The sequence below is a fragment of the Cololabis saira genome, chromosome 2 (genome assembly GCF_033807715.1).
Source record: "Cololabis saira isolate AMF1-May2022 chromosome 2, fColSai1.1, whole genome shotgun sequence".
NCBI classification, from domain to species: Eukaryota; Metazoa; Chordata; class Actinopteri; order Beloniformes; family Belonidae; genus Cololabis; species Cololabis saira.
Window position 1 is genome coordinate 26,651,511 of NC_084588.1, and position 27,994 is coordinate 26,679,504.

General features: G+C 39.5%; 1 protein-coding gene across 2 annotated transcripts; it reads right to left on the minus strand.

Moving 5' to 3' along the window:
* Window positions 1-89: 89 nt before the first annotated feature.
* galns (galactosamine (N-acetyl)-6-sulfatase) lies at window positions 90-27,975 on the minus strand. Of its 2 annotated transcripts, XM_061741904.1 has the most exons (15): window positions 27,624-27,974; window positions 27,302-27,425; window positions 23,920-23,994; window positions 23,678-23,780; window positions 22,640-22,689; window positions 19,943-20,036; window positions 19,148-19,214; window positions 17,473-17,600; window positions 17,240-17,379; window positions 17,016-17,119; window positions 14,182-14,324; window positions 12,731-12,833; window positions 7,218-7,339; window positions 2,709-2,826; window positions 90-1,540 (listed from the first exon to the last, which is right to left on the minus strand). In XM_061741904.1, exons 1-15 carry the CDS (start codon window positions 27,741-27,743, stop codon window positions 1,454-1,456), a joined length of 1,578 nt encoding a protein of 525 aa, XP_061597888.1. In that variant the 5' UTR covers window positions 27,744-27,974; the 3' UTR covers window positions 90-1,453. The 2 variants fall into 2 exon arrangements, with proteins under 2 accessions (XP_061597888.1, XP_061597895.1); XM_061741911.1 differs by lacking the exons at window positions 90-1,540; window positions 2,709-2,826 and adding an exon at window positions 4,552-4,799 and having other exon boundaries at window positions 27,624-27,975.
* Between the last annotated feature and the right edge of the window lie 19 nt (window positions 27,976-27,994).

Consider the following 27,994-nt stretch of genomic DNA (forward strand, 5'->3'; position numbering starts at 1 on the left):
CAGGTAGTTTTTAAGCTATAACAAATTTAAAAAATACATAAAACATCCTCTAGTGTGAACGCACAATGTACAATGATACATAACGTCTGTTGATTGTAAAATACATCTTTAATGGCAAAAAATCAACTTTTTTTTTAATCATCCAAAATCAACATGCGGTACAAATTATACAAAAGTCAGAAAACTTTAAGTTGTAATTTAAATATCCCTCAACAAACTGTACATTAACTAGAATCGTCTGTTGAATTATTGGAAAAAATGACTACTTTTGATCAAAGTTTGAGTTCAGCTAAACTGGACCTAATCCTTACAGTTCAAATACTTTATTCTACAACCAGCTTTTAAGTGTGTTTAGAGTTGCTTTTTCTTGGAAGACTGAAAGATGATTTGAGGATTTGATGACGATGTCAGCAATAGTCCTCATCCTTCATTACTCTATCCATTTTGTACAAGAAGGCAGCCACCACAACACCCAACTGCAGTGAAGCAACATCCTCCAAGAAACTTTAATATTGTCCACAACAATCAGTGACTAACTTAACTCTAGTTTGACTATGTTTGAGTTCTATCATATGTCAATTGTAAAACAAACCATCATCCCGCCACCACCATGCTTCGTGGTTATTATGAGGTGCAAATAAGAAAAAAACATTTTCACTGTAGGCTCATTAGTCCAAAAAAAAAGAAGAAAAAACCCATAGTTATGATGTTTTGACAGACTAGAGGCTGCCCCAAACAAGTCAGACATCTTAAGTCTCCAGATGGCGAGCAGGAATTCCTTTACTAGCATTATTGCTGACAGCTTTTCTCTTCATCATACCTGAATGCTCCAGAAGGGCAAACAAAAGTGATGAACACTTGCTGCTGATCAGTTCATAAAACACATGAACAGCATCTGGATGTCATTTCATATCTTAATTCCCCTGGAAGTACTAAGGTTGTATTCAGTTTTCCACAAATTACTACAAATTATTTTTGTTTTCATTAAATACTTAAACTGAAAAACAAATTGTTTTTTTATTTCATCCTGTCAAGATATGTAAAAACTTATGAAGTGAAAAAGGGTGAACCTTCTTTGTTACAATATAATGGAAACTTCCATCTGTCGGAGTCAAGGGTTTATAAATCCCAAACTCCCATTATACAACAAATATAATTTATCATTTACAGAACATAAGACACTGAATGGACTTCATATATTTGTGCATTTTTTTCCACAGCAGAATGATCATAAATACATCGCCCTTTCTACTGTCCACCATTAAAAAAAATCTTAATCTTTAATACAGCATTTCTTTTCATCTCACAACTATTTTGAAGATGCTATACCAAAATAATTCCTTTGTTTTTTTTTTAACCAATGTCCGGTTCTTCAACATACATTTTAATTAGTTTTAGAAAGATTTCAACAAACAGGTTGGTTGTTTCTCTGTCGAGGGCTGCAGCTTTGCTCTCAGTGTGGCCACTGACACTTCCAGGGTTGAGACTTGGGCACGTTCAGACATTTTCCTAACTTCTCACAGCCAGCAGGCGCCCAGTTCTGCAAAAGACAACAGTCATCACTGTACGTGCGAGCATGTCAGACCATCCACACTACTATTTACGTTCAGGATGATGTTTAACTGTTTGTTTAGAGTTTGACGCTTCCATTTAGTTTAGCATCAACCTGTATCCTGTACCTTAGCAAACGTCCACACATCATGAACACCCAGATTTTATAGTTTTTTATTACCCCCACAGCGCACTTTGCTCTCAGATTGAGTATCGAAAAGTAGAATAGGAAGCAGAGCTCCAAATATGAGGATGCTCTCCTGCAGAAGCAGCTCCTGGACGCACACACCAGGTCTTAAAAAGGTAGAGGGGCTACGTTTTTAAGATTAGGTCTAAAAACCTTAATTTTTAAAACAACTTATACTCAGGGCTGAAATACTTTTTAAGAATTGTGTCCATGGAAATAGAGCTGTAGGGAACCAGGCAGACTAAATTACATTTAAATATGATTATAAATGGATTTATTTGTTCTGTACTGGAATTGCGTTCTCAGTAAAAATGCCCTTGGACAATTTTTGTTGTGAATGACCACTATAGTAATAAACTGAACTGAACTGTATAAATAAGTGAATAATGAAGATAATTGCTATCTCAGGGAAATAAAATATTCAGCATTAGTCATCAAAAAAAGCTGATTTATTCTAACCGATTTAAGACTTAAGACTTTTGTATTGACCACAGGGAGGCAGTGTTGTGACACAGATGAATAAAGAGCAAAGAAGTTGGCATGAGCCAGCGAGGACAATCCAGGTCACAACAGCTCCTCAAAATATTCCTAAAACCAATTATCACAAAAACATTGACACATAATCAAAGAAAAAGTCCTGACTAAGACGATGAATCCATCAATGTGACGAGGCGCTTTCGTAAACAAACAGTCTTATTGCTTCTCTACCCAGATATTGACCAATGTTTTATTATTTTCAAGCAGATTTGTCATTGTAGCTTTTTTTTCAAATAAAAAAAGGTAAAGGCTGAACATCTGCTGTTTTTATACACTTAAAGGGTGCTGAGCCAAAAAAAAACAATGAATATTCTATAAAAACTGTCATACACCAACATTTATCTGCACAGAAAACAAAGGATATATTTTTTAAAATATAATGAATAGCCATGAGTTCAAAAGCAGATTTTATTTTGTGTAATGTGACTTTTACCATCGCTGCCACGTCACACATGTTGAGCTGCGGCATGCCAGGGACCAGAGTCTTCTCATGCTGCTGCACGACTTCAGAGATGCTGCGCAGGGCGTCCTGGTACTCCTTAGTCAAAACGCTGTAAACACATGCGACACACATCGTCACCAGGTTTATTATCTGCTGTTAGTTCACAGAAGAAGAAAAAACGTGTACTATGGATATCTTTAATGTCTTTTTGTATGTCAACAATAGTCTAAATCACAACAATTTACAATTATACATGACAAAGACACATACACAGAACTGTGTAAATACACAAAAATAATCAATTAGTTGCCAAAAATGTTTTCAGCATTTGTGTCTGAGTTTTTTTAGCTATATTATTCTTTACAGTAATAAGTCACAAAATGTAGTGTAATTGCCGCGTACAATATTTTTACCTCGGATTCATGTCAATACATATAAAGATTCTACTCTCTTTATTTGACTCTTTGGCCTGTGTGCTTGTTAAAGTGTTTATTACACATTTAACAGACACACACACGCACACATAAAATGAACAAGCTTAACTCACTGTATCAGATTAGGACCAATCACAGCATCAAAGACCACAAACGCAAAAAACACTTACGCCAACTGTCCACTCTGGCCACCTCTGCTACAGCCAGCTCTGCAGGGGTGACCTGTGTGACCCCCATCACACCCCCTGTCTCTCAATTACTGCTGTTGGACACCAGTGAACCCGAGCACCTCTGTGCATTATTATATTCAGAGTGTAAAACACTGGGGCCCCGAAGGCTTTCAAAGGAACGCTGCTCTCAATAGAACCTGTAGGGTTAATGGGCTGAGTGTGTGTGTGTGGGGGGAGTGGGCGTCTGGTGGCGTGACACGGGGATAGACAAATATCAGCAGTGCAATTACACCCCTGATACATTCGCCGGCAGCACCTGTGCCAGTCTTCCATCCATCCCTCCACTGCAGAGCCAACCTTCTGATTGGCCCCCAGGGACCATGTGCATGTGTGTGAGGTGAAGTGTCAATTAGAGTAATAACCCCGGGCCCTGTCCAGCTCACACCTACCCTCCCTCTCAGATCTCCCACAGGGCAGCAAGGCTTCCTCCATCAGCCAGCACCTGCTCCTTCCCTGATTCCCACTCTTTACTCCCCCTACAATTACTTGACTGGTGGTGTGCTGACTGGGATCAGTCTCGCTCCTTGTGCTCCACATTTGTCATAATGCATTTTCGTCCACTCTAATAGGAGGAAAAATCCGACTGGTTAAAAATCAAACTTTCAGACTGAATTGCTTCAGGTATCTACAAATCACAACTTCTTCTTTTACACGATCTCCACCAGCAAACAAATCTCATTTTGCTTCCGAATGATTTGTTTTGTGATGAAGTAGCTTAATAGAAGCAAATGCGAGGAAGATTTATCAGACCGTTTCAAGCACTAAATATCTGCACACAACTGTGAAAGCAATGCATGCTGCTCACTGAGAAAGTTGCAGACAACAAACTTTTCTGTTGTTTTGTCTATGCACAGAAAAATCTTCCAGTGCAGACCTCTAAATCAAAGACTAATAATATCATTTGTTTATGCCCCTTCTTCATACAACTAATGAAAAGCTCACAGTCAGCACTGCTCATTATCATGATTATAACCCTTAGCTTACTTGTGTGGAGAAAAAATCTGGAATAATAAGCAGCCTCTATGCAAATTGAGTCTTTTGATTTATAATGTATGGCACCCATGGGGGATGGGGGCATTGCTCAGGTGTGTCACCACTCTGATTACTGATTCATAACACTATAGCAGTAACACACACACACACACACACACACACACACATGTAGGCACACTCATTTTCGACCACACAGTAGCAGAAGGTGGGGGAACAGAGGAGACAATCAAATACATCTGTCCTGCCCACCCCTCCCCTTCACCAGCTTCTCCACCCTGGTGGAAATTGAGCACTTCAGTGAGGACTATTGATTGGAGACGCGAGAGCATGGTGGCAGCAGCAGATGAGGCCAGACTGTGTTGGGCTGCCTGTAGTGTCAGGGCTGGGACTGCTCTGTCGATGAGCAGGGGCTCTGGGGATGTGAGCTGAGGTGGGTGGTGAGAAAGTAGGATGTGTTAATCTCAGTACATTAGGTCAGAGGAAGCTGTAGCTACTGAACGTGGTGGAGTAGCTGCACACGAGGACAATACCCGTCTTCAGTTCTGGACAGATGGACCACCCATAGAGGTCTCGTCGGGCTCCACTGCACCTAAAGCGTTAATTTGAAACAAGTACAGACTGTTGTTTCAAATCAAACACGGTGCCAATGGGAGAGTCCAGAACTGTGGGTAATGTCCTAAAACTGTGCTTATCTACAAATGCTACTAGCCCATTTTCAAGGTGGCGCATAAATTGGATTAGAGTTGCAAACGAGCAGGCCTGTTCATAATCAGCACCCTGTTATTGACAAACCAAACAAGCTTGTTTCTTATTGCATTACAGGCTATTGAGCATAAACCTGCTCCTGGTTCAAACAAACAAACAAATAAAAACACAATGCAGTTTATGAGCTCTACTTAGACATGTCTAATTCCCCATGAGTGATGTAAGAATAGTGAAACTACAATCAAATGTGTTACTGTTTTTGTGAGAGTAATTAAATTGAGTCATAAAGGGGTTGCATGTAGATTAATAATAATAATTATTATTAGTATTATCATAAGGAAAACACTTTGGGCTTACCCAACAGCCATCCATCACTGGAAGCAATTGCCCAACTCTGAGTTATCAATAATTAGCTATTATTCCGCAAATTGAAGACATAAATCTAATGTTTCAAGGCCTTTTGGACCTTCTGGTAATATTATATTCCACTGCACTCTGGGATAACCTGGTTGAAATGTGGACACTAAAATTGTAGCTACACAGGTTATGGTCTGTCCTTTAAAGCAAAACAACACCTCCATAAAAACCAAGACTAAGAATTTAACACCAAAACACAGTTTTGTAGCAGGTGTGCTGTGATAGCAAATCTGCCCCTGGCCCTCTATTTGGACATACAAGAAACAAGGTACAAGAAAAAGAAAATAGGAATGGAAGATTCTCTCGTAGACTAATTATAATAAACACTACTTTCTTGTGTAACTGGGCTCAACCGGGGATTGTGTTTTATGTGTGTGTTCTTTGCTGTATCCCGGCCTGCGACAGTAGTGAAGGTATGTGCGCAGACAGGCCCTACATCATCTTAAGTGGCTCTTTAGGTGGTGACAGTTATTAATGACGGCCAGGCAGCCAGTCCAGCTGGGGGACCTGTGAACAGTCCTGGTGGATGCAGAGGGACATCAGCAAAGGGAAGATGGGAACTTCATAAAAAGTTAGACAAAAGTTTGTAGATAATAAAAAGTTAAAAGTATACAACAGAGTCAATCTAAAAGGAGATGAGGGCATGCAGGTTGTAGGATGGGGTAACCTTGGAAACAAACTCACACATCCCTCGGTGCAGAAGCTAAAAATAATATTAATTTATATCTATCTATATATATATCTATATATATATAGATAGATATATATATATATAAGTTATATATATAGGGTCTGTGTGTGTGTATCTATGTGTAAACGCCTAGCACTCAGTACAACACATGACTGCATATTGATTGGTTCTTGATTTTTTTTTCTCCTTCTTCCAATGGAATAGCGAGGCTAAAAGGTGGTCAAATGAAAAACAACATTAATGTTTTATCATCCAATCTCACTCGTGAACTGAAAGGAATTCGAGCTGGAAGCACAGAAACAGATAAGGCCACAGCAAGAATGTGAAAGGCAGAGAGGCAGAAGGCAGAAAAGAAAGGTCAGTGTAGGAGGTTTTATGCCAGGAGGGAGCCAGAAAGCACAAAAAGAATACTCTCTCATCAAAGCGTTCTGAGATTATCTTAATGTATTAGTCATGGAGTCAGGCTGTGCCATCTTCTTTTCTGAAAGATCATGTTAATGGTGCGCTTTGGCGGTACACAGTGAAATTCTATGCTCATCTGTCTTTGCATCTGTATTTACTAATAGTTTTAGTTCATCCTTAGAGTGTCCTTTGGCATCAATCTCCTCAAAGCAATTCTTAACTCTCTTTGAGGCTGAGGCACAGAAACACAAAATACATTAAACTGCACTAGCTCTCTCTATAAGCCTGAACAATTTATCTTGCAATTTTAACCTGCAAGCGAGCCGACGTGGGGGGTAAAGGGCCAGATAGCAATCATTAAGAAGCTGTTTGCAATCAAAGAGGAGGGTACAATCATGTGTGCTCTGGATGAGAGGATCAATCCATCGCTTTCTTTTTCATGCCGGTGAGTCTGCATTGATCAGGCAAAAATTATCTTCCGTAGACAAAACAACCTCATACCCACATGCCATTCCTTTTTTATTGCTACTAGTTTTCTCGACTGAGTCTATTCTTCTTCCTTACTCATTCCTGTCCATTGCAATTTAGCTTGAGATAAAGTCACATTTGGATTTTCCGTGCACCTTACCTGAGCGGGTACTTTTCTCCAGGGTCCTGCCCCAGGTGGAAAATGATTGGCTGCAGCGTGTGTTCCTTCTGATCATGAGTAGTCACACCCTCGACCTCTTGACCTGGACAGAAGTTGATACCCTGTAAAAGAAGAAATAAAATTACAGTGGGTAAAAAAAAAAAAAGAAGAATATCCATGATGTATAGATGCTCTTTTGTAAGATCAAGATTTTCACTTGGTTCCTCGATATGCTCGCAGTTTGGTGTGTGTGTGTGTGCGTGCGTGCGTGCGTGCGTGCGTGCGTGCGTGCGTGTGTGCGTGCGTGCGTGCGTGCGTGCGTGCGTGCGTGCGTGCGTGTGTGTACACTCAAACCTGAAACATCTGCAGGGACCCACGCTGAACTCAGCTAATGTACAAAAGTTACATAAGTAAACTTAATTTTCACCAAATTTAAGACTTTGGCTTGATTGAACAGCACAGATTCTGAGATCAGTGTTTGAGCATGAATGCACAATAAACATACGTAAAATAATTAGTTAGTTTCCTCTTATTGGTACAAAAATACGGGATCCAATCAACTTCAAATCTGTAAACTTAGGCTATGTGCCACAGGTTTTTAAAGTCAGTAATTAAAGCTTTACTTAAAAAAACATCTCTTGACCCGGACATTTTAGCTAATTATAGACCAATCTGAGATCAATCTAAAACGTGCAGTAGACTCGTAGCCCTCGAGTACCGGCCTGTGTGCACCCCTGGCTATATACATAAAATTGAATTTAACTTCAATTCAATTTTATGTATATATATATATATATATATATATATATATATATATGTATATATATATTGCTACATCCATCAATCTGTTCAATAACTTCTGCTTATCTTAGTTTGGGTTGCAGGAGCAGCATCCTAAGCAATTCCTGGCCACCTTCTCTAACTCTGCTGGGTGAAAACAAAGGCGTTCTCCAGCTAGCGGAAAGATGCAAACTCTCCAACATGTCCCGCGTCTGCCCTGGGGAATCCATCCAGTTGGATGTACTTGAAACCCCTCCCTAGGGAGTTGTCCACGAGGCAAGTCTGTCTATATGTGCTTTGATATAAGACTAATTGGCCACAGGAAAGAGCAGAACAGCTCTGTTTTGGCTATAAATTGTTCATAAATTTAAAATGAAGGTTGGCCTTTCTCAACACAACATCTAAGGACAGTTCCAAGGGCAAGAGAAATGCAGATTTTCTTCTACTCTTTGTGCACTGCATATATGAAACCTAAGGATTAAAAAAGGGAACAACAAAAGAATACATACAATTGTGCCATGTTCAGAGGTGTGGAGTTGATTGTGTCAGATGTTTTAGTTCAAACACATGTAACAAAGCCTTTTCTGTGTAGTTTGCAGTAAACTGCGCTGAAGTCCTCTGCGGAGATCTGAATAGAGTTCAGCTTCCAGCCACCTGCTACTTTGAACTGAATGCTCATTGCTGCATGATCTATATGCATATTTTCTTCCAATCTGTTGTGTTATTCATAACGCTACTGCTGGTGCATCACCAAGGATTTTGAGTCCCTCAAAAAGAGGACTTTAGCTGCCTCCTCTTCATCTCTCTCTGCTCCCCGACCCCATTCTCAGGAGGCTGGCAGTGATCGCAGCCTGACTGAGTCATACTCTCTCCTCTAGAACCCCTGGAGAGCTTCCCCCTCCTCCAGCTCATGTGCACAAACACACTTTTATGATGAGCAAAACTAATTTTGAAGAAGCATTCATCTGGAAGGGACTGTGGCCGCCCCCCCTCTGAGATCACTCATCGCAGCACCTCAAAATACATATAGAAAAGGGAGAAAGAGGGAGAAAGAAGTTTATACCCCCCATCCTGCGGAGCCTCCACTGATCCAGACTAGTCCTGTCTTTTGAAGCCAACAGCTTAGAAATGCAGAAAAGAATGGAAAAAAAACCTTCATCCCAGTGGAGCAGCATGAAACGCCTGCTGTGCGCATCTCTCTGACTCTGTTACTGTGCCAAAGATATTACAAGCAGAACTCCATATCTCATGTGACATTAACAGTATGGATGCAGCGAGGCTGCTTTCAACTGGAGCACACTAGTCATGACGAGATAAGATGCAGGGCCACCCAGGGGTGGCAGGGGGGATGCAAAACTGGGAGTCTATTAGATAGAAACTCTTTGATTTTGAATAATTCCTTTGTAAATACAGTGGTTGACATTCTAAATTGGTGTTAAAATATTTTTATTCATATGAACTCATTTGCCATAAATTAATTTAGCTAGCCTAGAAAAATGTATTCCAAATTTAAATAAAGTATTAAAAAAAACAACTTTATAGTATGTATATTGGTGAAGCATTAATTTCCTTTTACTTCCTCCGTTCCAATTTAATATCTCGGAACTCCTCACATTCATCTTGTGGCCAATATAGTTTGGAGCTATTAGAATATACTGCCCAGCTTTATATAAAAGATGAATTAGTTCCAACTCAGTGAACAGTGAAATGGAGCTAAATCAGTAAAAGTACTTTTCCTGCAAAACGGAATGACTTGAATTTCTTAAAATGACAGAAGAAATGTTTCCAAATTATGGTGGTTGTTGCCTCCGTGACATGCAGGACTGCCAGACTTTCAATGTGAGAAAAAAAAAATAGCTTAAATGTCAGACTTGTTACATTTCTAATGGGATCTTCCATCAAACAAAAAATCTGAGAACATTATAAATAAATGCACCCTGACTGCATAAATCTGGACACCCTTTCCTATTGTGGTGTCTAACCGTCCTCTGACCATCACATTTGAAATAAAGCTTGTATATAATGGCGTACACCTGCCATCAATTAAAGTGATTCTGACTAAAACCAGACAAAGGTGAGCTGTTGCTGGAGTATTTGAATGAATGCTTGCAGTTGTGTTCCTTTGAAAGGCATTGGCTACAAAGAGCTGCCTAAAAATGTACCGGGGAAGGCTGTCAAAACCATCACTTACAAACTCGATGCCAAGATCAGGATGACCCTGCGAAGAAAATCAGAGGACAAGTAAAAAAAAACTATCACTGAGGCAGCCGACAATGAAGGGACAGCAGTACTTTGGGGCAGGTACTGGTCATTCCTTGCATGACTGCCATCGGCTGTTTTCTGTACAAGCCTGAGCTGTGGAGCAGAAGGAGTTTCTTATGCAACCAAACTGTGGTAATTTTTTTAAATTAAAACTTTTCCAGTAATTTAAATATTTCCTTTTTCCCCCTCTACTTCCGTAACTTAAAATTTTGCATAAAAAATGTAACAAGTCAGACATATATGTACTTTGAAAGCATCCAGTTTCAGGTCATTTTTAGAGAGAAGCTTTCCTGACTTGAAAGATCAATCTAAAAGTATTGAGGGTTGTTTTAGTCTTTTAATATGATTTGAACGAAGCAAAGGCTCTTAATATTTCTGGTTCCAAAGGGTGCTATCTACGAAAAGCTGATCGGGTCTTGGGGATTTTTAACGTACAAGGTTTTTGCCTTTGTGATTAAAACAGTACTACATTTTTTTCTTCTTCTCAACAAAAATGCTGATGTCATATGTTCCTATTAGTTAAGAGGAGCAGAGTATATAAGTTATGGCACAGGCTACTTCTTGACATCTTCAGCAACAGAACCAAGGCCCTTTAATAAACACCTACCATTGGATTATTAGCTGTCCACTAGGGGTGTAACAATATATCATGCCACAAAATTTCGTGATACAAAAATGTCACAATACGTGTCGTGGAGGTGACAAAGTGTATCGCGATATTGGAATATTAATATTAATCTATTGTGTTGACTAGTAACGCGCATCCGAAAAAAGAAAAAAGTCAAAACATACATGAGAGAAACTATTCAGTTTGTGGCAAAATATTTGTACTTGTATGAAACCGAAGATGCATAATGCAAAACTGACATTTACTTTTAGTTCAGTTTGTGGAAAATGGTTGGCCTGGCTTGCTCTTTAAAACTTAAACAGTTATAAAGCATTACAAACTGTAACAATAGGGCAAACGCACAGCATTATTTGTATTTTGTGTCTTTCAAATAAAAGAACATTTTTTCCAGTCATATGTTCCTCATTCAAGGTTGTTAAAAAAATACTGCTATAATATCGTATCGTTATCGTGACCTCAATATCGTGTATCGTACCGTATCGAGAGATTAGTGTATCGTTACACCCCTACTGTCCACGTAACCATTGGATTATTAGCTGTCCACGTAACAAGTTCCACTCTATTTTTTGTTCATTACCATGTCAACCTTAAAAAAGGTTGAAAAAAAGACAACACTGATTCCTCAGAAATCCTTATTGAAAAAAATAATTATTATTTTAATGATATGGCTCGACAGGATATTACCAAAGTTGCCTTAAAACAGTAAAACATAACTCTTGACATCAATAAAGCTGAGGGTTTCATTGTGTGTCTCAATTTTAAATCTACAGAGACATTTTAGGGGTAGCAAAAGAGGAGAAATTATCAGTGATCCATTGTATTTCTGACAAAATAAGAAAAATATGAATCTGAACATGTTTTCAAATAAGGCTGCTGTTTATGTTGCTTGTGTTTGAAATATCTTATGGGTAACACACAAACAAATATGCACAAAAAAACAGTTTGAGGATTCAACCATAATGACTCAAACCACTCTAGAGATTCAAGCTTCCCTTGTAGAAATTCAACAGTCGCTCACTGAAGACACACACACACACACACACACATACACATACACATACACATACACACACACACACACACACACACACACACACACACACACACACACACACACACACACACACACACACACACACACACACACACACACGTCTATGTACATGTTTTCTCTTATGCTCTCTCACGTTCATGCACACACCAATCAATAGGCAACTCACAGGCAATCAGATGCCATTATTTGTGAAGTTCCACTTCAGTTCACATGAGTTGATAAAGGAGGCGGCTATTGATCCAGCGGCCCTGAAGGAGAGAGCAATTTAAGCAACCGATGGGGCATAAAACAAACTAGATCACAGGAAAACCATTGCCCTGGAGGGAGGACAGGAGAACATGCTTTTATGGACAGAGACGAGAGAGAAACAGAAAGAGACAACTATACTTTGTCACTCCTCAGGTGTCAGATCACACATTTCTCCTGATACATTTAATCCACACCGAGTTGATGTAATTACAGCACAGCCAAGCTCCACAACGCCAGAGGAGCAGGCAGGGGATAACAAAATGTAAATGGAGGGGGGAAATTTGTGCCGTAGTTTGAACAAACAAGCCAACTGGTTGATGAATGACGCAAGTTCGCTCATGTGGGGGGCTCTTCATTAATATTCATTACATTCTGATGTGCACAGCAGTCAATTGATGAGCCATTTTAAAGATAACACCAACAACAGCCAAAGTGTTTGTGTGCTTGAGTAAGATTAGGAAAGACAAAGCGGCATGACGTGGCTGTGTGAATGAAGAAGTGAGGAAACGGAGATGGGTCACAGCTGAGAGGGAGTCTTACACTCTTCAGCTCCTCCCGGGAGTTGGTCCAGGTCCAGTAGTGGGCCTTGTGCTGTCCGAGCCTCACTGCCATCAGCTCATTTCCACGGTAGTAGAATATCGGCCTGTTAAGGAAGAGATGAAGGACAGACTAACTAGACAATTTAAAATTAATGCTACATCTACTTAAAAGCCAAATTGACACTCTTTTTTAACCTCCAGTTCGGTGAATAACGATGTGCACAAAATTGTTGCTATCCTTTGATCAAAGGAGAAAAAACCCACACGGATCAATAAAATAACTGGAAAATGATGAAAGAAAGAAATAATAAATGATTGAGAACTGACAATTGTAAATCAGATATTGCTTTAAAGTTTTGGTTCAACATAATTATTGAAAAAAAATACCCAAACAACTAACTAATGGAACTGGATGTGGCAAATTAGCTAGTACCGTCAACTTGATATTTTGTTTCACAACTGTTTTGAGGCAGTCACGGTAATTTCTGTAACTCAATGAGATTTCTGCACCTGTAGACTTCTATTTTTTTAAATGTGGAAATGTACTCATGTAACTAAAGCAAATGAGATAATTAGGTACAAGCTAAGTCAAGCTAAGTCAGTTAACAAGCTGTGTATAAAATAAGACAATAGAAAAAAATAAATGGACCTCATAATCACAGAGTACAAGCTGTGAGAAAGATATGTTCAAAGTTTATTTCTAATTCATTTAAAACTTCTCAAGATGCATCTCCCAAAAGCTTTGATTCTCATCCAAGTACCAGAGAAAAAAAGTCAGGGGAACGCAGAAGTTGTTAGGATTTGAATGATTGAGGCGCTAGTAACAGCATCTTGCGAATATTTACAACTATAAGCAAAGATTAGTTCATCTTTGGTTTAATAACACAACTGTGAATATCATATAACCAACCAATGGTGCAAAAACGCATTAGTTTTGATCTTTATTTGTATCTTTTCATTTACTGTACGTCAGCAGCTAGTAGTGCAAAGCTGACACATTTCAAAAGAGACACTCTCCTTAGTAGAAGGTGTAAAACAGAATTAAGTGGGCCACTCAGCACCCGTACAACTCGCTGCTGTGATCAGAGTTATGACGACATGAGTGAAAGGGAAGCTATTGTACTGTATCGCTATGGTATTTTTATCAAGGCATGAAACATACATTTAATTAAGCTCTCAGGAAATGGTCTCAACTTCTTTAAAAAAAAAGAAAAGGATAATCCTTCTCCTTCAATGCATATAAGCCTTCAAAGAAATATTTCTTTCTCAAGCCATCTTTCAAGTATCAATTTTCAGCTCCACATTCCAACTTAAATACAGTCACTTCTGGTGCAAGAAAAGGAGAACGTGGCTTGAGGGCTTGAAGAACAGCTTACACTCCTGTGTGTGACACTCCTGACATTTAATGCATTTTAATTATAACAGCTAATGTGTGAAAGTGTTTTTACTCACCTGTCTCGGAGTGTGTGAGAGTGGTTGAGCAAGACAGGAATCAGGTCCACTCCGTCCACGATTCGGTCACCAGGAGCGCTGATGCCGGCCAGGGCCAGACTGGTGGTGAACAGGTCCATGACACTGGCCAGCTGGTAACTCACCTGCACACGGGTGAAGGAACAGAGAATACAACCACAGGTAAAAGATGCTGCTCTCACAACAAAAGGGAATTTGAAGAGACAAAGACCCACCATGGTCTCCTTAATTAACATAGCGTATACCTGGCCACACACACACACACACACAAACACACACTGATGCTGTCTCATGTTTATTTCTTGCAGGCTTTAAAATTTTCACTTGATGACTTCATTCCTTCAGAGAGAGAAAGAAAATAGACACATTTTTCCAGTCCCGTCCATGGAGGTTTACTACTGAAACTCCAAAATACCTTTCCTTCTTAATTTTTAGGGGGGGGGGGGGGGGGGGGGGGGGGGGGGGGGGTCATTAAAAGGAAAAGAGGAAGCAGGGGAAGGACATGGTCGGGGCAAGCAGGCTGCAGAAGCTTGAGCAAGCTGGTGTTTTATCTCCTTCTCCCAGTCCCAGTGAAAAGCTTTATTTTATTTATAAACTTTGAACTATTTTCAGATAAAATGCCATTTTTTCGCTGTCATCCTTGATCTTCCGTTCCATTCTCTCCTGAGCGAGCCTTAGAGGGAGACGGCACGCTCACAATCAGATAGCACTATCAGGTCTCTGCAGCTGCACCGCCATGTGCCGCTGTGCTCCTATCGGCACCGACACACACACACACACACACACACACACACACACACACACACACACACACACACACACACACACACACACACACACACACACACACACACACACACACACACACACACACACACACACACACACACACACACACACACACACACACACACACACACACACACACACGCTCCTGAGCACTGAAATAAATTCCCTTTTCTTCTGCATCCACAGAACGAGCCAGAGAAAAGCCTCTGCTATGCATTCTATGATCTATCTGCACATCAAGACACTCTTTCGCTCTCTTGCACACAAACACCAACAGATCCAGTTTTTCACTTCATTTTTCAAGCCCCCACTCAGGCAGTCACACACAGACCATTAAAGAAGTGAGGACAAAAGGAAAAGAAGAGAAGCAGTGCTGACATTTAGTTGGTAATAACTTCTATGAGCAAAAGCCAAAAGTTTCAAACTCAGACTGGCCTGACAGAGGACTTTATCTCATGAGCTGCCATCTATTATGTCCCCCCGCATTAGCTCTGCCCTCTTCAGCAGTCTGCACTGAACTTACTCCTTTCATCCTCCTTTGTTCCTTCTTTTTTTTGTCTGACTCATCACTCTTTATAACATTACATGCTCTTTTTCTCATTTCTTCCTGTGCTGCAATGTTGGTTATCAGAGGATGCAATGCTTCCATCCCCATCTCTTCCATTCTGCCTGTGTGTCTGCTGCTGATAAAACGACAAAAGGGATTTTGATGCTCAACAATGTTGTGGGCCTGACAGCCCACCCACCTCCCCATCTTTGTTCCTACTGCCTCCACCGCTCATAATTCAGGTCCCCCCTCCCTCCACCCCGTGTGCCCCGGGCACTGGGAGAACGCTGAATCTGCATCTGTCTCAGATCGCTCATACCCCGTCATTCCAGCGCATCCCCTCCTCATCCTCGCGATTGCAAGTTGATAATTTCCTGCAGACTCATGCGAGTCAGTTAAATAGCAGGTAGCAACTAATTATACACACAGAATCATTCACCCTTGCACATGGACAAAGAGGCACATTAGTCAACAGTGACACAGTGCAGGTGCAGCAAACACAGCAGCATCCACCGCACTGTGACAGTACCTGTGTTGTCTTTAGTACTCCTCCTCATTTTCTCTTTTCTACAACAGCCACCTCTTTTACAACTTTCCTTGCTTCCTTCCCTGCACCCCTCCTTCTTCCACCCCTCCTATTCCTTTATCCTGTGCGCCTGGCATATTCAGATACTGGAGTCCTCATTACGGCTCAATCCAACCTCAGCAAACACACAAACAGATTAGCCGCTTAAGACGCTCCCAATCCCCCTCTCCCTCGCTACTCTGCCGCGCTATCAGGCCCCAGCACAACCCTGTGAGATGAGCCAGGGGCAAGGCTTACTGCAGACTGCTGCCTCCGCTTGCTCCTCCACAAAATCCCTCTGCGTCACAGCCCCGTGTCACAGCTGCCCCTAATACAATTAAAAGTCATTTGCAGAACGCACAGGCTTATGGGATCACGGTGTGTGGGGGGGGGTTAAATTGGGGAATGGGATAAAAAAAATAGACACTTGGGGCATTAATTCTAGCCAAAAATATTTGAGGAAATGGTGGAGAAAAAAAAAAAAAAATCACCCACATGCTTTGTGGCTAAAATCACCCGGTTTGTCCTTTCAGTCTCTGGAGTTAAATTTCTTGATAGCAATTAAACACAGTTTAGATTAATTGTGGCATTGGATCAGACTGCGGACATGTAAATTGGTAAATGATATGTAAATGAAACAAAACAAAACCCATTAGAAGAAGAGGATTAGTGAAGTAATTATTCTTTTTACAGTCAACCTGATACACAATGCTATGCAATGCCTACAGTTTTTGTTTTTTATGGAGATTTCAGCTTCTGGCACAATCTGAGAGGCAGAATGTCATGGAGCTACAATGTTTACAATTAAAAAATGTGTTGAATTCATTTATCTAAGGCCTTTCTCAAGAGAGCGTAGTGGGAATTCAGTGAATCATCATCTTGTATTATTTAGGGGGCTTAAACGGCAAGTATTACCGTGCCTCCTTTGATGTGTCCAGGCCACCAGGCAATGGCAGGCTCTCTCATCCCCCCTTCAAAGGTGGTCTCCTTCCCGCAGAGAAACGGCCCATTGCTGCCACCTGAGGAGTCGGCCACAAATGCATTTATCCATTAACCATATGATGCAAAAACCAGAAAAGGAAATCGATCAGGCTCTAGAAAAAAAATCAAAAATAAAGAGTTGTGAGTTTAGTTCCTACCTTCATTTGGGCCAGACATCAAAGCTGCTCCGTTGTCTGAGGTAAAAAAGACAAAGGTGTTGTTCTCAATACCCAGAGTCTGCAGCCATGACAAGATCTGACCAACGCTGTAGTCCAACTCCATCACTGCATCTCCATAACTGCAGCAGACACGTATCAGAGTTCACCTTGAGAAATGCATTCAATTACGATGAATTGTGCTTGTCCAGAAAGATGCATGAATACAAGCATACCGGCCTCGTTGACTCTTTCCTAAGAAGTGTTTGGAGGCATAGACGGGGGCGTGGGTTGCATCGGGTGCCCAGTAGAGCAAGAAAGGCTGCTGGGCTTTAGTCTGACGATGGATGAATTCAAGACCCACCTGTAGTGATTGGGGAAGCTGTTACCTCACTGCCTGTACAGACGTCAAAAGACTTTGTAAAAGTCTATACTTCACTTCTTCAGATGCATTTGAAGTTCTCTCTCATTTGCAGTTGGCGGTTTAGGTACACAAACCTATAATTAAAGGTAGACAATCACGCAGTCCACTGAACCACACCATTATGAGGGTGATGCTTGTATTCACATGGCAGTGGGTCAATGCAATTACACATACAGACACACAGTTAAGACTGCCTGTTGAATTTCAAACAAAGCATCAGAATGAGATACATTTAAGTAACTTATAAATAGTTGTGTTGCTCTCAGACTGGACTAATGTGAGTATTTCAAAAAACTGCCCACACGCTGAGTTTACAGAATATTGGCTACGATAAAACCTCCTAAAAACAAACTGAAAATATCCTGTGAGTTATCTGGGAGAACACCAAACAAAACTCTTAATCATATCTGGTTATTCACCTCTGTGCTTCAAGGTTTTTTAAGCAACATGAAGCTGTTTTTATTTTAAATTACCAATTTGTTTTGATCACATTTACAAAGTGTTGTTGAGTTGTCACAGTCTCTTTCTTACTATCGGCAAAAATCACCCACACCTGACTGTACAAAGCCAAACTCAAAACTTTCCTATTTAGATTGGCGTTTGGCTTAGAAGAATACTAGTTTCTCTGTTTTAATTTGTTTTACTGATATATTTTTATTTATACTCTGTTTTAATGTGTTTCAGTTTATATTTTTTTGTATTTTTGTATTGATCTTTTATTTGTTTTTAATGTTGTGAAGCACAAGAAAGGTTGTTTTTAGGTGTGCTATTTAAATAAAGGTTGATTTGATTTGAAGAAAAAATATGAACGTGACCAAGCAAGGGACCAAACCAGAGCAAAGTTATGACAGTCTTGGGAGGAACCTGTGAGCTAAAAATTGCAAAGTTGCTTTAACAGTGCATTGTCCAGCAATTAGTTATTTTGTTAGCTATTTTGCGGGCACACACGAAATACGAGTGTATATTCATTGACCATAATAACTTATGTATTTCAGTGGTTACGAAAAACAAAATTTAACAAACACAAACACAAGTAAAAAGGATATCAGAATTTTGCCTTTGCACTGAAGTCTAAACAAACTATACAAGTGAAGCCAATGTAGTCTCCAAAGAGACGTTAATACATCCTTTAAAAAGCTGTGCCTGACAGGCCCATCCTCTTCTTGTGAAGAGCCTGCAGTGCATCTCAGCATGCGGCTTTTGATCTTTACAACAACATAATACGCGGGACTCGTGCCAGCAACAGATATTCAATGGGAGCATGTGAAAAAGCAAAATATCCACTTCTGAAAGCTCCATAATAATAAAAGTGTTTTTTTATTATTTGCTACAAGCAATTCATACAATAAAAAAACGACAACACTGTACTCTGTTCTGTTACTACATCAAAAAAACATTGGTAAAACATATGATGAATCATCCTCTGATGAAAGGACCGGATGAGCTAAGCAGACAGCTTTGGAAACGAAAGACGAAACTTCTCTTACCTGCAAGTACATCTGTGTAAGGTTTGACTCCCCAGTCTTTCTGTCAATTGTAAATTCCTCATAGTATCTAGAAAAAACAAGTGTTGACATGATTCATTGACTGCATCTTCACCTGTTTGTTTCAGGGCATACAAAGTATCCGTCTCAAAGAGCGAATGTTTTCATCATTGCTACAGATGACTACAGATCTGCTTCCATATCCACTGAACCTACCGCAGGTAATATTATTACGATAGTGGAAGCAAATTTCCTGCTTTTTCATTGTGTTTGCCCAATAATTTGGTGGAAGACATATGTGGGAAGTCCCAGCAAAGCTGAGCAGAGGGAACTGTTATGAGGTGCCGTTGAAGCGTGGCGTGGCGAGTGGGGAAGCAGTGACAGAAATCTCTTTCCTATGCTTCACTTCCTCCAGGTGTCCTCATGCACAGACAACGCAACCTGTTGTCTCTGGAGGGCGTGTGTGTCTCTGTGTACGCGTGCCTATGTGTGTGCGTCTGTCAAGGGCCCAGGTATGCAGAGCTGATTAAACCCACGGCTAAGCGAAAAACACGGCCGGCTGCCAGTTCCAATGACCCTTAATACACATATGGCTGTTTAGGGGAAAACAAATGGGCGGAAAATGGAATACACAAGCACAGCTGGTACAGAGAAGTGAGGGGGGGGGCACTCAATTCATCCAGAGATGCAGACAGGTAAACTATGCAACAGAGTCAAGGGGAAAGAAGGCTTCATTATTTTCTAAATTCAGATTTGAGTCTCTGTTTCTGGTGTTGAATGAACGTGCATGTGATGTACCTCCCAAGCATCTCAGAGTTGTTGTAGACGGGGATGTTGGGTCTGATGGTGTTATTATAAGGACCAAAGTGGCAGTTTGGTGCACCAAACCATTCATCAATATGAGGTGCCGTGAGGGACATAATTCTGAATTAGTGTTCATAAACACATATGAAATCCAAAACCTTTTATACACACAGGTGAAATGCTCTTATACATACAACTGGAAATGTATCCACTCACAACTGAAATGTGCTCACAGATACTACTGAAACGCTTTTACACAAACTAGTGAAATCCTTTCATACAAACTAGTGAAATCCTCTTATTCTCACTAGTGAAATCCTTTCATACAAACTAGTGAAATCCTCTTATTCTCACTTGTGAAATCCTTTCATACAAACTAGTGAAATCCTCTTATTCTCACTAGTGAAATCTTTTCATACAAACTAGTGAAATCCTTTCATACAAACTACTGAAAATTTCAGTAGAAACGGAAGTCATTTCAGTAGAAACGGAAGTCATTTCAGTAGAAACGGAAGTCATTTCAGTAGAAACGGACGTCATTTTTTTTTTTTTTTCCCGGGAGTTATTTTGATTGCTTGATAGAGCAATCAAAATAACTGCAGCAGCCAAAAACAACTGACTGAAGCAACAACTTTACTCAATAATATATTAGCTTCAGCAGAGACTATAAGGACCGTGTCAGGTGTTCCAACTGCGGGGCTACAGCCCCGCCCCCCCGGTGACTGCGAGTGCAGATCGGTGCAGGTGTGCTGGATGAGCCTCACGTCACTTTTCCCATCCCGGCAGCTGCGTCAGAGCATCCCGTTAGCAACGGCAACAACTACAGTTTTGAGAGGATACACACCACGTTATCAAACCCAAAAGTGTTTTTGCACATGGATATATACTGGCAGAAAGCTATCACGCGGCTGCCGATGTTCTGTCGATTTCTGCTGCTTCGTCGAAAAATGCTACCACCGCATAAACCGAAAGCGCCTGTCTATCGATTTTTGCTACCCTATCAAAAAATGCTACCTAATGGTTTTCTACCTTTGTAGAGCTACAATTTTACTGTGTTTTACTCCCTAGCCCACGTCCTTTTCCCCCAAGTGGTCCTTGTCTCTTGCCAGGCCGTCATTGTAAATAAAAATGTGTTCTTAATGACCTGCCTGGTTAAATAAAGGCCAATAACGAAATGGATATCAAATAAAGTGATAACATAGTTTTTTTTTTTCTCTTTATCATATAATGTTCACAAAGTGTAATGCAATTCATGTCATGGGTAGTGTATTTTGAAGGATCAAATACTCAACTTCCCATATCATCCATGTTAAATCTATTTAATGGTAGCATAATTTGATAGTCCAGTAACATCCTATCAAATAATGCTCCCGTCACTTAATGCATTCAGGTAAGATACTAATCACCTCACTGCCACTGCAAGATGAATGTCAGCATACTTACACCCCCCAATTTATCCATTTTGTGATCACTATTTTTGGATTGATAATAAGTATAAAATAATAAGAAATAAAAGTAAAGGCACACAAACAGTCTCAATTTCTCGTTTCAAAAGAAGAGTCTGCTAAGTTCAGAAAATTAGCCTATTTTTAATAACATAATAACAATAATAAATAAAAGTTAATGAACACAAACAACAACAAAATGCCAAACAGAGTAGTTCAGCCACATTTCTGGCACTTATAATGTGAGACTCTGTCATAGTGGATACATTCAAAATGTGCCCACCTACTGCAGGACTCGCACTGCACCTACAAACAAATTAAAGATATACATTCATTTAAATTAATAATACAATACAAAGCACTATGGCTGGACAATTAATATAAAAATAATGGAAACCGACATTTAGGAACTTTATTAGACTTAATCTTGCTCATGTGAATCAATCATGGCGCAGAACCACAAAGTAGCATTTCTCAACGGGTAGCATCAAACATAACACCGTGATGGGAAAAGTGACTTGAGGCTCATCCAGCAGTCACCGGGGGGGTTGTAGTCTTTGCTGAAACTAATATATTATTGAGTAAAGTTGTTGCTTCAGTCAGTTGTTTTTGGCTTCTGCAGTTATTTTGATTGCTCTATCAAGCAATCAAAATAACTCCCGGGAAAAAAAAAAAAAAAATGACGTCCGTTTCTACTGAAATGACTTCCGTTTCTACTGAAATGACTTCCGTTTCTACTGAAATTTTCAGTAGTTTGTATGAAAGGATTTCACTAGTGAGAATAAGAGGATTTCACTAGTTTGTATGAAAGGATTTCACTAGTGAGAATAAGAGGATTTCACTAGTTTGTATGAAAGGATTTCACTAGTGAGAATAAGAGGATTTCACTAGTTTGTATGAAAGGATTTCACTAGTGAGAATAAGAGGATTTCACTAGTTTGTATGAAAGGATTTCACTAGTTTGTGTAAGAGCGTTTCAGTAGTATCTGTGAGCACATTTCAGTTGTATATGTGAGTGGATACATTTCCAGTTGTAAGAGCATTTCACCTGTGTGTATGAGAGATTTCACAAGTGAGTGTGAGAGGTTTTCAGTATAGTGTGTAAAAGGTTTTGGATTTCATATGTGTTTATGAACATTTCCAGTTGTATGTGTAAGAGCATTTCACCTGTGTGTATAAAAGGTTTTGGATTTCATATGTGTTTATGAACACTAAGACAGAATTATGTCCCTCACGGCACCTCATACATCAAAACCATGCTTCAGAGGAAGGTGCTTTGGTCTGTGGCCCAGATGCCTGAAATGACAAAAAAAAGTGTAAGATCACTGTCACTGAGAGGACTCCCCCATGTGTTAACATGTAAAAAAATAATGTTTTAAATCAGGGAACCACTTCAAATCACATACACATTTAGTGTTCTGGGTCTTCGCTAAAGGGGCAATGCTTTCAATTCCCTACAGCACAGCTAGGGGTTTCACAGTTACCAACTTAATTGCAGTTATGTGAAATGATCATGACTTTGTTTGCATAATTGTCAAAGTTGTCTTTTTATTTGTATAGAAGGAACTGGGAAAAATGGAGTTGGCATACTGATGGATAGGGTTTACATCCTTTACTGTTCCTGTATTCATCTCTAATAAATGGCTTTTAGTCTCATAATTAAATGAATTAGTAAATTATAAATACATATACTTTTAGTATACCATGGAATAAAAATGAAATGAAAAAAATAAATAAACTGGTAATCATAGTATATTAAAAAAATGTGTGTGTATAGAAATTTGAAGAAAAAAAACCTTTGAGAGGTAAATGATCTTTTCCCGGCAGGTCTCTGACATGACCACAGGACATTGAGTGAGTTGAACAGGATGAAGCAGGTATAGAAAGTAGATATATGACAGCTCTGTGTGCAGAAATTAACCTGCAAGAGCTTGGAGCTTGGTATTCATTTATAACCGATCAGTGTGTCCACTGTGTGAGCTTTGATTTTCTTATTTCTTCTGTCTGCAATACTAAACAGAAATACCAAAGACCAAGATGACTGCAATTACATGTAGTATACTGTGGAAATGATGTAATGATCTCCTACAAGTGAAATACAGTGAACAGACAAAACATGCACTTGTGCTCTGAAGAAGTGTCAAAACATTATTTGTTTTTCCTCTAATATTTCTGTATCAGTATAGTTTGGCATATGTTGTTTCACTTTAATAGATCATTTGAATACTCCCAGCACTTATAAATGTCTAACAGCTTGGAAAACAGTCAACGATAAGAAGCTCACCACTTCCCGACTATCTTGCTGGCATAACCCTTTTTCTTCAGCATCTGTGGTAACAAAATCTCCTCGTTGGAGATTCCACCCAATATCTCCTGAGGTGTATATGCTACAGAAAAAGAATGAAAATAACACATTTCTAAAACACTTTCTCTGACTCGATGACACACATTAAAGGCAACATAGTGAGACATCTTCAAGAAATGATTGTAGACGATCTCTGCAGAAAGAACATCTTGGGAACGCACCGTTTCTGGCGTGGGCATTAGTGGTGTAGAAACCATTTCTGACAGGCAGCCTCCCAGTGAGAAGTGCAGCTCTGGCTGTGGGTGAAAACAAGTGTTTTACAGATTTTTATGTTGCTTGTTGAAATGTTCTTTTGCAGCTGGTAAATAAATAGAGCGAGTGCACTTCCCTCGTCTCCCTCGACAACAATGTGAGATTGATTTTTTTTCCCCCACTTACCACCACACAAGATACTCAATACACTTTGCAGAGTTCTTAAGATAATCAAATCCTGCCGCCATAATTATATAGACTTCTCAGTTTTGATACATGACCCAGATCTAACTTTTTCAGCTTTTAATAACTCGTTTTCTCCTAAGATTTGCAAATCACTTAAACCCTATGTCCAATTTAAAATTACAGTGAAGCAACATATCAAATATTATAACTAAGATATATATATATATATATATATATATATATATATATATGTATATATATATGTATATATATATATGTATATATATTAATATTTGATATGTTGCTTCACTGTTGTTTTGATATGAGCAAAGGGAATGAAAAAATTTGTCCTGGTGAAAAGAGAGGAACCCCCCTTTTTGGGTAGTCATTCAAGCTTCGGTCAGCCCAGTCCTCCTGGCAGAACTTGCCTCTTCAGTGCCTTCCACAGATTTTCAGGACTTTATGGTGGCCAGCCCAGTACATTCACTCTGTTTACCTTGATCCACTTTCTAACTAATTTGGAGGTATATTATCGTTATCCATCTGGAAGACCCACTCACAGCCAGGGTTTAACTTTAAGGCTGATGAGATATTTCTCCAATATATACACAAAATCTTCTTTCCTCATGATACTATGGGTTCTGTAAAGAGCACCAGTACCTCCTGCAGCAAAGCACCTTTACAACATATTACACCCAAGTCCATGCTTCGTGGTTGGGATGGTGCTCTGAAGCTTATAGACTTGTCTTTTTCCTCCAAAAATAACAATCATTATCAGCAAAATGTTATTTTAGTCTTATCAGACCACAAGGCATGTCTTCAAAAGTGGAGAACTTTGTTCCTATGGGCAGCTGCAAACTGTAATCTGGTTTCTTTTGAGAGTTTTTGAGCAGTGGCTTTCCCCTCCCTGCACGGCCTTTCAGCTCATGTTGGAACAGAACATGTTTCACTGTGAATAATGAGGATCTCTTCTGGGGGCACGGTGGCGCAGCTGGTAGTGCAGCCGTCTCACAGCTAGAAGGCCGGGGACGCTGTGGGTGCTGAGTGTGTGTTAAGTTCCCCCATGACCTCAGCACCCACACCCTGGGTGGGGTTCGTGAAAGGGCCTTTCTGTGTGGAGTTTGCATGTTCTCCCTGTGTTCCTTGGGTAGCTAATGTGAGCTACCCTCACAAAAACATGCAACAGTCCTGGGCTATGAAATGTGAAACATATGTGTGAAACATATATAGAACGATAAAAAAAAATTGCAGAACATAATCCAGAATTCAGAATTCAAATTTAAGTTTCTTTTTGGAAATCATAGACGTGGCATCTCTAAGATGATCTATGAACATTATTGCAAGCACAAAGTTAGAAATGTATGAAGTAATAAAGTTGCACATAAGCAACTGCTCTACCTTTCTGAAACAGGTTGCTATAAAAAAAATGTTTAAATTGTATATGTTCTCCTTGTACTGTTTGAAAAGTGGGACATTCTACATCTATTACAGAAAAACAATATTCTATGTTATATATTTTTTTATTTTAATGTCAAGATATCTAAGAAAAATATCTTATTTTTAGATTTTAACTGGTCAGTTTACTTCTTTTCAGTCAACACAATGCTTTTGATTTCTTGAAAAGGGGATACTTTCCTTAAAATGGTTGCACATCTTAAATGGTAAATGCCCTTTTTTGTGAAACTTCTTCAATTATAGCTGATAGTCAAAATTATGATCACATCATGGTAGATGTATTTTCAATCCATTATGGTGAACAAATACATAATCATATGCTGTAAAGAACTACGAACTGCTTAGAGGTGTGAATGTAGTTGCATCAAAACTAACCTGTATCAATTGTTTTTAATGACTGTGGTTTAAAGCAATAATGATGTGTGTTCTAAGTTTATAACTGTTGTATTATTGTGGCGGCCAAAATATTAGCAGAAGTGAAGATAGCTGTCACTGCTGTCACTGCTGAGTGAGTGGGAATTGATGTGTGTTAACTATAGTATGGTTTGATGGTATGGTTTGATGGTATATGTGGGTAAGGACTTCGGGGTTATGTTTTTATGTTTATTGGAGTGTGATTGTCGCCTGTGCCTCTCGTGTGTGTCCAAGACAAATTTCTCCTAAGGGAGACAATAAAGATTCATCTTATCTTAAAAGAGTGTAGTTCTTTATTTTAAGTTCCCAGGATAACTCAACCCAGCTGCCGTCTTTAGAAAATATGATCGTAAACTATTCGGAAGGTCGTGGTCAAGTATCTCTAGTTTATGGAATGTTTGTGAGGTTGTCTGAGGAATCTTCAGAGTGTAGAAGATTGGCCTGGTGTAACGATCTGAATATAGACATAAGTGCTGAAGTTTGGGAGAGGGCTTGCTACAAAGCCCAAACGCAGACGATCAATACCAGGTACAAATTATTACAGTACAAGTGGCTTATGCGAACGTATATTACTCCCTCTCTACTTAATCGTTTTGATCCTAATATACCGGACCAGTGTGAAAAGTGTAACGTGGAGAGGGGTACATTATATCACTGCTTATGGCAATGCCCAGAGATCGCAAAGTTTTGGAAAGAAGTAATTTGTATCTTATCCCAGATTATCTCAGAAGACATTCCTATTTGTCCACAATTGTGTATTTTAGGTATATTTCCTGATAACTTAAAAATAAACAGTAGAAAGAAGAGTATGATAACTTATTCTCTTCTCCAGGCGAAACATTCAACCCAGACAAACCAGACATAAAGCAATGGTACAAAGAACTCTCAAATTGTCTTGCATTAGAGAAACTGACATATGCCATGAAAGGGAAATCTGATGACTTTTGGGAAATCTGGGGACAGTTCATGCGCTTTATGAGGAGTAATCCGTCGGGACCTGTACTGGATGATTCTGTTGAATGATGATGTAGGGGGGATTCTGTTTTTCTTTCTGTTTTTGTTTTGTTTTGAGTTTTGTGCGTAATGTTCTTTTATGTTGTTGTTTTGTGTCTGTATCTTTGTCTGCTATGCTTGTGTTTTTTTTTCTTTCATTGTTTTTTTATTTTTATTGTACATTTTATTTACAGATAACTGTATTGTTGTAATAATTGGAAAAAAATGTCAATAAATATAGTGTTAAAAAAAAAAAAAAAAAAAAAGAGTAGTTCTGTTTTGCAGTGTTTCCTGCAGACTCACATGGGGAGCAGAGCGGGTTGGCGGTGTAGAAGTTGGGGAAGAGCATCCCCTGAGCTGCCATGGCATCCAGGTGGGGGGTCTCCTTCGAGGGCTGCCCCAAAACCCCCAGGTCCCCCCAGCCCATCTGAAACGCAGATACAACTTTTAACTTATGCTGTCTTTACCAACACCTTATGCCAACCGATACAGTTATTAAGAAAACAGGAGTCACATAATGCAGTTGAAATAACTCTGCACACTTCAACTGCTGTAACGATGTTGTGATAAAGTTACAAGTTAATAATGTAGATTTAGAAAAAAAAAGATAGATAAAATAACTTACGTCATCCATAAGCATGATGATGATGTTTGGAGATGAGACATTTGATAGTCTGTCCGTCGCAAAACAAGATATTAATAAAGTGCACAACAGAATTAGAGTTGTAGTCCACACCAGTCGCATCGCTGCACTGTTGTCATGTGAGTAGCATCAATTTAGAGGAAGTTTCTTTGATTCTCCGCTTACTCTCCTGGCAACTGTTTTCACTTCACTTACGCTTAAGCGTGAACATTTTAAAAATGAGCAAGAAATAATTCAAGCTTTTAATTTCTAATGCATATATGCGTAACTTTGTGTCATATGATCATCGTGTGTATTTGAGGAACTTCCTTGTTTTGTGCTGCATTCAAGACAACTTTTTCATTTCTATTGTA